The sequence below is a fragment of the Arachis stenosperma genome, chromosome 10 (assembly GCF_014773155.1).
Source record: "Arachis stenosperma cultivar V10309 chromosome 10, arast.V10309.gnm1.PFL2, whole genome shotgun sequence".
Classification (NCBI taxonomy): domain Eukaryota; kingdom Viridiplantae; phylum Streptophyta; class Magnoliopsida; order Fabales; family Fabaceae; genus Arachis; species Arachis stenosperma.
This window is the reverse complement of record NC_080386.1, coordinates 127025052-127037513: the sequence shown is the minus strand read 5'-3', so window position 1 is coordinate 127037513 and position 12462 is coordinate 127025052. Positions and strand designations below refer to the sequence as shown.

Here is a 12462-nt window from a genome sequence, read left to right as displayed (position 1 = left end):
CTTCCCTTTTTAAAGTTATTTTTATCAGTAATATATATATATATATTTTGGATAATTTTAATAATTTATCCTACTAAAAATTGTTTATTTATTTTGATATTTTTAATATATTAAATATATCAAATTCAAAAATATTTATTAGTATATTCTTAAAATATATCTTTAAAATATAAGATAGTTAATTTTTTTTATATATAATAAAATATCTTATAGATAACTGAATTTGTTGCTCTTTTGAAAAAATTTTGTGTAGTTGCTCTTGAATTGTTTTGATTTTACTTTATAAATTCTAGCTTTAGTTAAACGAGAATATATAAACTTAAAAGAGAACATTCTTAAGGGTTGTAAGAACAAATTTTAATTGAATGTTTTTAAAGTGACAATTTTGATATTTATGATAAGTGAACTGATTTAAAATTAAAATTTATATTAAAGCTGATTTCATTTTAAAATGGTAGTATTACTTTAATAAAAAATTAATAATTTTTTTTTATTTGTATAATTATCTTGATAAAACTAATAAAAATAATATAAAATTTAAATTGAATTAAGATTAAGTATTAAAGTGATAAATTTTATATGTAGTCTCAAATCGTTATTATTTTTTATATATAATCTTATAAATATTAATATGATATTTTATAAAATTCAAAATAAAATTAAAACAGACTCTAATATTAGAGTTTCTCTTAAGGTTATATTTGGTTGAAAAGAAAGAAATAGAGAGGAAAGAAATAAAAAAAAAAAAGAAAGAAATTGAATGAATTTTTATTTTTTTTAGATGTGTTTGGATTAAAGAAAAATAATAAAAAAATATTATAAAAAAATAATTTTACCCTTATAAAATATATTGAAAACAGTAAAGGAATAATATTGGAAGTAGAGAGAGAATTAATTTTCTTTCCATTTTTTTTTCATTGTTGGAGAAAAAAAATTAGTAGGTCCTACTAATATTTTTCTATATATTTTTCTTCTTCTCTTATTTCTCTCTTTAATCAAATAAAAAAAAAAATAACTATTTTCCTTTCAATTTCTTTTCCTCCCTCTTCTTTCCTCCCATTTTCACTTCAAACAAACTCACCAATGCTGTTGAGCCGCTCAACATTATCAATAATTAAGTTCACTATTTGGGTTTTGGAGGCTTGAATTAGCAACATGCTTAAAAGTCTCCTTGTGAATTTATATCCACATTCATTCAAAAATCAAAACAGGTCCCCATAACCACAATTTTCAATCTTAATAATGGCAGATCAGATTGAACTCAAGGACACTCCAACGAGAAGCAATAAATTAAAACGTGGTCCACATCGTAAATAATCTGCTAGTGTCCTTCTCAAGGATAAAAAACACATATTCAAACTTATTTTAAATATATGCATATAGCAAATATAAGTAGTTGGAAAACTCTTAAGAAACTAGAAGAGCTAGATCAAAATGAGTGTTCCAACTGTGCTAGTTTTACCATTACCAGCTCAAGGACATGTCAACCCAATGATGATCTTCTCGCAAAGATTGGCTGAAAATGGTTGCAATGTCATCTTTGTCAACACTGAATTCATCCATAAGAAGGTGCTGAGTTCCATGGGGAATCAAGAAGGCGGCGGTGTTAACGGAGAATCGCCGATAAAGTTGGTGTCAATCCCGGATGGATTAGGACCTGATGCAGACAGAAATAATTTGTGGGAAGTATCTGATTCTTTAATGAAGAACATGCCTGCTATGCTTGAGAAGCTAATTGAAGATCTTAGATTGAAAGATGGTATCATAGTAAGCTGCGTAGTTGCTGACTCAGCTATGGCAGGAGCGTTGAAAATTGCAAGCAAGATTGGAATCAAAGGAGTTGTGTTCTATCCTGCATCAGCAGCTATGTTAGCCTTGCAGTGTAGCATACCAAAGCTTATTGATGATGGGATCATAAACTCTAATGGTAAGAATATCATATTTCAAATTTCACTAACCAAACTCAAACTAAGTTTAGTCATTTATAAGTGCTAATCCAATTTAGAGAAAGGAAAACTAATCCTAATTTTAAAAACTTCATTTCAAAAATAATAAATATTATGACTTTTTTTTAAATTTTTTTTCTTTTTATTACTTTTGGCTTTTTCTATGATTTCTCATTTAAGAATAAATCAATATTTTTCGATTACTAAAATATAGAATAAAAAAGAGGAAAATAAGATTGTTTAATAAGTAAACTTTTGTGAAGGAAAATAATGAAATATGAGTGCTCTGTATTTGCTTTTTTTTTTTTTTTTGAGTTTATCTTTAGATGTTTGCCAACTATATATAATATTGGTCAATCTAAATCTGCTACACCAAGGAGATATTTTCTTCTTTTCAAAATTTTAAAAAATAAAAAGGATCTAATGATCGAATTTTTTTCTAAGTTTTTGTACACATCTTCTAAATACTTAGTGAAATATATTTTTTAATTATTAAATTTAATTTACCATTAATATAAAATATTTTACATAATTTTTCATACAGTTATATCTGATCTTTTAAATGATCATTAATAAGGGTGACAATAGATAGGGTACCCTAACCCTACCCGTGAGTTGAGATTTTTATATAAACTCAATTCTATCCTATTCACGGGTTGAGAATATCCCAACCCTAATTCTATCCGTTCTCAACCCGTTAGTACTCGATCCTACCCACCAGTTACAAAAAAGATGCAAAATTATTATATAACTTCATGATAATTTAAAATAGAACTGATTTTTATGTAAAAAAAAATATTAAATTATTAATTAATAATTTTTTTTTTTTAGTGGCTAAGAATCTTTTACATTTAGTAAGAGGTCTTTGATTCAACATCCACTTAAAACATACTTTTATATAAATATATAACATATACATATATAGGGTGTGGGTTGGTCGGATAGAGTTGAGACTCAACCCACACCCTACCCGACCCGCACGAGAACCCAACCTGCACCCTACTTTACCCGCTGCGGATCGAATCGACAACTCTACCGATCGGATAGGGTCAGATTGAATACCCGTGAGTAGGATACATGATACTACCCCTAATCATTAACATCATCGATATAAAAAGTAATTATTTCTCCTGAATGTGTAAAACTGCTTTACATACACGGATGTATTATTAAATTCTTAAAATATTTTTGAGATTTATTTGTTATTGTATCTTTCATGCCCATGTTGATAGTTAAAAGCATGAATTTGATCGGAAAATTTTGTAAAGGAGTAAATTATTAAAATTATACTTAAAAATTTGTATCACTGATAAAAAGACGATAAATAAGTTTTAGAAAGATTTAAAAACACGACAAAAAAAACTAAATATTAAATATATATATTTAAAAAAAATGACTTTAAAAATCAAATTTTAATAGAAATTTTTGTATTTATTATTAGAAAAATAAAATATTTTCGTACTTAAAAAAATTTGATAATTTTTTGTCAAGTAAATTTTTTAAAAAATATTTTTATCGTGAATGAATATATTTTTTGAAAAATAAAAAGAAAAATTTAGAAATCAAATTTCGCTCCAAATTTTTGTGTGCATCTTTTAAATATTTATTCAAATGTTGTCACAAAACTTTAGATTTAATTAATAAGTCGTTTGTTAAATATAAATTTTTTTTATTGTTTACAAAAAATATAATGTATTAATTTTTGCCATATTTTTAAATTATTTAGTGTTGTTTTGTGATAATATTTTTTAGTAATTTTTTTTCCAACCTCTGAATTTTTCAAAAATGATAGTTAATTTTAGGAAACCAAGTATAACTTAAAGCCAATTCAAGCCAATCTTTTGTTATTATTGTTGTTGTAAATTCCGCTGCATTCATTGAGGCAGCGTACATCACTTCATCAATACTGTTTTGAAACTGCAGGGTTGCCTAACACACAAAAGACGTTTCAGTTATCAGCAAGTTTTCCACACATGGACACAGGATCCATATGGTGGGCAAAAGGAGTTGACTCTGTTTTAGGGAATGTGATGTTCAACAATATTGTTCATGCCATGCAAACTCTGGAATTGACAGAGTGGTGGCTTTGTAACTCCACACCCGATCTTGAACCACAAGCATTCTCCTATGTACCAAAGTTATTGTCAATTGGTCCATTATTGAGAAGCCATGATGACAATCAAGGTGTATCTGAAAGATCATTGGGACAGTTCTTAGAAGAAGATCTGTCTTGTATAAATTGGCTTGATCAACAACCTCATACTTCTGTCATATATCTTGCTTTCGGAAGTCTCGCTCATTTCGATAAAAAACAATTCACAGAAGTGGCTCTTGGACTTGAACTCACTAATAGACCATTTCTTTGGGTTGTGCGTCAAGATTCCAATTGCAACCCCCATGAATTTAAGGGGAATCAAGGTAAGATAGTTGAATGGGCTCCTCAACAGAAAGTGTTAAGTCACCCTGCCATAGCTTGTTTTGTTAGTCATTGCGGTTGGAATTCGACTATAGAAGGTTTGTCCAATGGAGTCCCCTTCTTGTGTTGGCCATGTTTTGGTGACCAATTCTTTAATAAAGCATACATTTGTGATGAGTTGAAGGTTGGATTAGGATTCGATTTAGATGAAAATGGAGTGATCTCACGTGAAGAGATAAAAGTGAAAGTGGATAAAGTGCTTAGTGATGAGAAGATAAGATCAAATGCTCATGTGTTAAAAGAGAAGCTGCTGAACACCATAAAAGATGGAGGAAGGTCTTGTGAGAATTTAAACAAGTTCATCAAGTGGTTGAAAGAATAAAGATTCTAATTTGTGTTGAGTTGTAATAATTATTATATATTATAATTTATAAACAAAGAAGGCATTCTTCTATGATTCTATCTATGGGATTGTACGAATTTGTTCAATATACAAGAGTCATCTAATGTGGTTGTGTGTATACAAAGGATGATGACCACTTCCAATTTATAGATACATGAGTAGTCACTAGCTAACTGAGAGCATAACAGATTAACTAACATAACTACACTTACCTCCTATTCTAAAACGATGGACTCCGCAACAAAAGCTGTTAAAAACCATACTGTCATTCGTAATTTGCTTTATCAGCTATTGTAGTTAGAATTTAACTATAGGATTTGTCAAAGAGAAAATTTTAAAGTGCCAGCAAAATTTATTATTTTTGTTATTTGTTAGTACTATTAGTTATTATCCTAATTTATTTAGTCTAACAATCCAACAATATACTTTTAGTATATACTTTTAAGGTGAAAACTCAGGTGAAGTTGAATTTACGTGAAGTTGATATTTGTTGAATGAAAATTTAATCAAATCAGTCAAATTATTTAACGGCTTTCGGTTATCAACTTCACGTGAAGTTAACTTCACCTGAGTTTTCACCTACTTTTAAACATTGTTAGATAAAAACAATAAATTATATCGACATCTTTAGCATTATTTTTCTGTCAAATATATATTTTTCTTTTATCAGCTTAATTCAAATTCAAATTATTTCTAATATTAGAGGAGTTTAAACGCATTCTGACATAATTTAATTTTTAGATAAAATATTGTTTTAATCTTAAACTTTACATAAAACTCTAATTTCGTTCTTAACATTTTAAATGTTTTATTTTTATTCTAAATTTCTTATTTTGTCTTTTTTTAGTTCTTTAGTCTAAATTAAATCTATTTTTAGTATGATTTTTTAGATAATGACAAAAATAGTAATTGTAATGATTGTGGTAGTGGTTGTAATAATTTGAAAGTGAAAATGATAAAATAATAAAAGAAAGAAAAAAATAATAATAGAAAAAAAAATAAAAAAATTAATTTTAACCAAAGAATTAAAACAAAATAAAATAAAATATTTTAAATAAAAATAAAAAATTTTAAATATTAATAAAAAATAAAATTTAACTTAAATATAAGAGATTAAAACACTACTTTAATCTTAATTGTTTTTATTTTATTTCATAATTTGTTCATTTAGAAAGCTTACTATTAGAGCTTATATGCCCTTTTTAAAATGGGTTTGAATCTATTATATACTAGCCGCTCAACATGTTCAGTCGTTTTTTTTATTGAGTTAAAAAATATTTTTATATTTTTATTTTTAAAATTATAAATTTAATATCAATAATTAAAAAATAAATTATAAAAAAATATTTTAAATTATTTAATATATGTAGAAAGTATAAAATAAATAAATTTAAATTAAAAAATAAAAAAGAATCATGTTGTTATTATGTGTAACAAAATCAAGATAAAGATTTATTAATATTATTTATAAATTAGTTATTCATATATTAAATTTACTTATTTTCTCAATTCTATTTAATTTGGAATAAATTTAAAAATTTATATTCATATTCAAAACACTCTTTTAGAAGATACATAATTCTAATAGATAAAAAATTATTTTTTTAATCTTATATTGAACATCTTTAATTATCTTAAATTTTATTATTATTTTAAAATTATTAATTTTTATTTTGATTATATCATCTCATCATACTATACACTATTATTTTCTCTTATTATTTTTTACATGTATAATTATTATTGTCTCGCCGTCACTATTATGTTGCCTTGTTTTATTATCCTTCCTTATTTTCTTCTTCTATTAACCCCAATCACAATCAATTACCACCATACCGTTATCGTAACTCTCATTTTTGTTTATCACTTTGATTCATACATATCCATTGTATTAACTTTTGAGTTGTTAAAGATTTGTTAAAAGAATTATTTTCTTGTTTGATTTAGATATCTAGATGTATAATTATTATATAAATACTTATTTTTCATACTTACTTGTTAAGTTATATTTTATCATTTAAAAAAAATTTAAGATATCAAGCATTCAAAAATTTTGTATAAATAATAAAATAAAAAATAAAAAATTTATAAGTTATTTAATTTTTTAATATATAGATTAATTGAAATTAAATTAATTTAGATATAATACTGAAATCATTACGTTATTATTATGTGTAACAATGAAGGTATAAATTTATAAATATTTGTAAATTTATTCGTTTCTCAATTATAAATTTATAAAAATTTATATTTAAATCACTTTTTTTCTCGCATAATTTTAATAGCTAAAAAAAATTATTTCTTATAATTTTATATTCAACATTTTAAATTATCTTTAGTTTTATTATTCTTTTAGAATTTTTAATTTTTGGTTTCATTATTTTTTTTTTACTATTATCTATCTAGATATGCCTCACCACTACTCTTATATTAGTTTGTTCTCTCTTTCTTCTTCCATTTTTTATTCTCTTTCTATCTTCTCTTCAATTGCAGTTAGTTGCCATCATATATTAGTTCATAATTATTACATTTAAAAGTGAATACTAATTTAAAAATAAAATTAAAAAAAATATCTCATAAAAGTTATGTAAATCATCTACACTCCTATAAATATAACGAATGATTAAATTTAATTTTTTTTATTATGAGATTTTTTTATTATCTAATACATACAAAATTACATATTTTTATTTATGATAAAAGTTAAAAATTAAAATTAAATGACATTAGTATTTTTTGTTTAATAAAATTAAAATAAACTACAAAAATAAGGATAAAAACTAAAAAAATAGATAGCTCTAGAAAAGGATAATGTTAAATTTTATGTCATTATGTATGAGAACAATAATTTATTTAATTATATTTATTTTTGTACCAAATAACAAAAAAGTTAAATTTTATATCCGTTTTTTATTACTTATTTTATATTTCTATAGTTGTTTAGATTAGACTTTATAGTTATTGAGTCATGTTTTGTTCCAACAAAAAAAATAGTTATGAAATATTTTCATTTTTTATTGGAGTACAACTATTATATCGTGATTTTAATAATTGATGTAAAATTTAAAAAATTAAATAAACATATAGTTATTTTGATTAAATGCAAGAGTGAATTATATATATATATATATATATATATATATATATATTTCTATAGTCAAGAAAGAAATAGACTTAATTTTTTTTATAATAAATAATTTTTCAACCATCTAATTTATAAAAAAAAGTCCCATCTTTTTATTTATCCTAAAGGTTAAATATTAAAACTAACGTTAATACTTTTTTATTAATAAAAGTAAAATAAAACATAAAAATAAACCTTGAATAAAAAAATACAAAATTTTGAATTCCAAAATATAAAATAATTATAAGATAAAAAAACTACTTAATTTTTTTTCAGGCAAATTATATTAGGTTTTACAATATATTTAAGTAAAATGAGAATGATGTAAGAGAAGATGAATAAAAAAAAGTTTTGTTGATTATGCAGTAATAGTAATATGAGAAGATAGATAGTAAGGGAGATAAGAAATAATGATAGAAATTCCGTAAACGTGAATTAATGAGATAAGAGAAGACGTAAATATATGTGATAAGAGAGAAGATAAAGCAGTAGAAGTTTTTTAACATAGAATAACTGACATATAGTAGGGTAGATTATTAGAAAAGATAAAATTAAAAAAAAAAAAATTGGACACCAAAACAGGTTTTGCCATTATATATTGACATATTGTTATAGATTTTTAATTTTACAATCATAATGTGTCACATGTTACTTTTTTATTATAATTGAAATTAATTATTTTTTTCAAAATTAAGAAAATTTTCCCTCTTCTTTACTAATTTTACAACCAAAATTTGTTACATATCACTTCCTCATTGTAATTGAAATTAAATCTTTTCCTCCAAAACTAAAGAATTCTTCTCCCGTTCCTACTAATTTTACAATCAAAATTTACCATATGCCACTCCCACATCACAATTAAAATCAGATCTTTTCCTCCAAAATTAAAGAGTTATCCCCACTTTCTTATTCTTTTTTCTATCTCTCTCATTCCTTCAACTAATCTATCTCTTTTATATATCATTATCAATTATCAATATTAATGATCAATTACTAATTTGACAATAAAAATATGCAACATGACATTCTTTAATTACATTAAAATTAAAATTGAAATGTTGAAATTGAAATTGAAATATACCTATATTATGTATCATATAGCTATTATATATTTTACAACTAAAATATATCACATGTCATTTTCTCATTACAATTTAAATCAAATTTTTTCCTCAAAAATTAATAAATTATCCCTTCCTCCTTACTAATTTTACAACTTAAAATGCGTCAGATGTCATTTTCTCATTGCAATTAAAATCAAATATTTCCTTTCAAAATTAATGAATTCTCATTTCCTCTTTATTAATTTTACAACCAAAATATGCCACATGTCACTCTCTCATTATAATTAAAATCAAATTTTTTTCTCCAAAATTAAAGAATTTTTTCCTTATCTTTACTAATTTTACAACTAAAATATGTCGAAAGTCACTTCCTCATTGCAATTAAAATCAAATATTTTCCTCCAAAATTAAAGAGTTCTCCCCTCCTCCCTCTTTTTTTCTCTATTTCTCTCATTTTTTCAATCACTCTATCTCTTTTATATATCATTAGCAATAACTAATTACGAATTTGACAACTAAAATGTGCAACATAATATTTTTTAATTGTATTAAAATTAAAATTAAAATATACCTATATTATGTATCATATATCATATATTACTATCTAATTTAATAATCAAATGTGTCACATGACACTCTCTTATTAAAATTGAGAGAAAATATTTTCTTCCAAAATTAATAAACTCCTTTCTTAAATTCTCTCGTATACCTCTCTCAATTTTTCTATCTCTCTACCATTTACACTCTATATATAATTTATATTTTATATTAATAATTTGACAAATCAAAATATGTCATCCGATATTTTTTATTACAATTAAAATAAAATTTTTCTTCTAAAATTAACAAACTCTCACTCTCATTCTTCATCTTTATCTTTCTCTCTCTTTTTTTCTCATTCTTTATTTTTTCTACATTTCTGTTCTATAGAAAATAAAATTAACAAAATAATATAATTTAAATAAAAATATTATTATATACATATTTTTTTATATTTTTATTTAGTTTTAAATTTTCATCTCTTATCTTTTAATTTTAATTTATATTTTTATTTCTCTTCTTTCAAATATTTATTATATATAATTTGGAGAGAATACTAATGTTATATTTAAAAGTTAGAATCAAGATTTAATTATTTAAAAAATTAATTTTAAGTTAATTTTATAATTATCAATATAATTTTTTATGCTAATATCTAATTATATTTTTATATATAGAGAGAGAAAAAATATTTTTTTTAAATAGCAAGTATAAAAATTAATTATTTTTATTTGTTCAATAGACTTAACACCTAATTAAATATAAAAGTATACACGTTAAATTATTTCAAAATTTGAATAATAAATGTTAAAATTAATTATTAATATAAAAATAATAACTAAAGAACTTATTATTTGATTTTTTATCTACAAAAATCTTGATCTTTTTAGTCGAAAATTTTTGTCAATCTACGATTTTTTTTGTAAGAGTTGTTTAATTCTATAAATTTTTTGTATCATGCATAATTTATACTATTAGAATAAAATAAACCATAATTTTAAAAAATTTATATTTTTGTAATATTATTATGGACAAAAATATTAATATTATATTATTATTCTAAAAGTGTACAACTGTACATCAATGAAGATACTCCTTGCAGCGCACGTTACAAGATTCAAAGTAGAACGATGTTCTCCTTTGATTAGTATAGGAAATCAAAACAAAGTACACTTCTCCAAACTTTTTTGTGACATGGTTGGGAAGAAGCCAAGAAAAAACAAACGAAAACTAAAAAGATCATCGCCCACGTAAGACGTAACCCGGTTCGTGTCCAAGGCTCCAAGCTTTTAAAATAGTTTTATAGATATCTTAAAAAAAAGTAACCTCAAATCTTAAGAACCTGATTTTTTTTAATTCTAAAACCTATTAAGTTTAATTTATAATAATTTTTTTAAAAACATATTTATCTATTTTTGTAATTGATGAACAAATATATACGGGTTTCCATCTAATATAAATTAAACTCAAGATGTGTAAATATATCATATATAAAGGCTAAGAAACATTTTAGTCCAGCATTTTTTCCGATCCATAGCTAATAAAGTCTAATCTTAAAGAACTCGAACATTATTTATTTATTTAGAGTTATGCTACACATACAAGTTATTTTGATTTACAAGTTTTATAAGTTGAGCTAAGTCTAACAAAAACTACATTCACCCGCTAGAATGTGATAACATATGCGTCACTCAATCATTTTCAAAGCGCGCTCTCACTCACCATTATAAAAGATGCTTCTTCTTCACGTGCCTCCTTCTCCTCCTCCTCTTCCTTCTTTTTCTCCTTCTTCTTTGCGTTTCTCCTCCTTTTTCTTCGCATGTTTCATTTTCATCATTGTTTTTTTTATTACTGTTGTTGCTGGTACATTTTTTCTTCCTCCTCTTTCTATTGATTTTGCAACATTATGTGTTTTTTCTTCTTTGTTTGATTTTTTCTCCCAAGAAGAATTATAAGAAAATGAAATAAGAAGATGAAGAAGAAGAAGCAAGAAAAGATGAGGAGGAAGAAGAGGAAGAGTTTTGAATTATGCAGAACTTATCAGAATAAAAATACACCAAAAAATTCTTATAATACACCCAAATATCTTCGTGTTACACCCAAATTGCTGCAAATACACTGCATTTTTTTTCTTTTTTCCTTATTTCTTTTAGTTAAATGAATGTAAGTTCATCCTCTTCCAAGTAATTTTGCAGCATTATGTGTTTTTTCTTCTTCTTTGTTTGATTTTTTTGTTTTTATTCTTGTTAAGAGAGTAAAATAAGAAGAAACTTGAGAAGGTAAAATAAAAAGAAAAAATGAATAAGAAAAAAAGAAGAAGAAGATGGTGATGATGATAAAAAAAAGTACATGTAGAAAATGAGGAGGAGGAAGAGGAAGAGTTTTGAATTATGCATAATTTATCAGAATAAAAATACATCTAAAAATTCTTAAAATGCACACAAATATCTTTGTATTACACCTAAATATCTTCGTACTACACCCAAATTTGCTACAGAAAAATATTTCCTCTAATGCTATATTTTTTCTTCTAAATTGAAACACACCTTAGCCACTTGATTAGATTCAAAACAATAATCAATTTCGTTCTGGTTTAATTGACAATCTGAACATAAATTATTTATTATCTTCAACAACGAGATAACTGATGATAGAGGAGAAAGAGAAAAAGAAAAGATGAGAAGAAATTCCAATGAAAAAAGAAGGAGAAAGAGGAGGAGGAGGAAGATGTGGTGTTGATGACGACGATAACGAGAGAGAAAATTTACGAAGAAGAAGAGGCACGGAGAAAGAAGAAGAAGAAGAAGAAAAAGAAGAAGAGGAAGAAGAAAAAAAAATATAAAAAAGCGTGAATATAAATGACTTATATGACTTATACAGAAAAATATTTGTATGTGAAAAATAACTCATTTATTTATTTATTGTTCAAAAGAATTTGAACTTTATTTGTTACACATAAGGAGAATTTC

The 12462-nt window shown here is 24.1% G+C and overlaps 1 protein-coding gene across 1 annotated transcript; it reads left to right on the top strand.

Annotated features, from left to right (window-relative positions):
* Window positions 1-1331: 1331 nt before the first annotated feature.
* Window positions 1332-4875, top strand: LOC130957879 (UDP-glycosyltransferase 83A1-like). The gene is made up of 2 exons (XM_057884717.1): window positions 1332-1927; window positions 3870-4875. Exons 1-2 carry the CDS (start codon window positions 1435-1437, stop codon window positions 4742-4744), a joined length of 1368 nt encoding a protein of 455 aa, XP_057740700.1. The 5' UTR covers window positions 1332-1434; the 3' UTR covers window positions 4745-4875.
* The last annotated feature ends 7587 nt before the right edge of the window (window positions 4876-12462 follow it).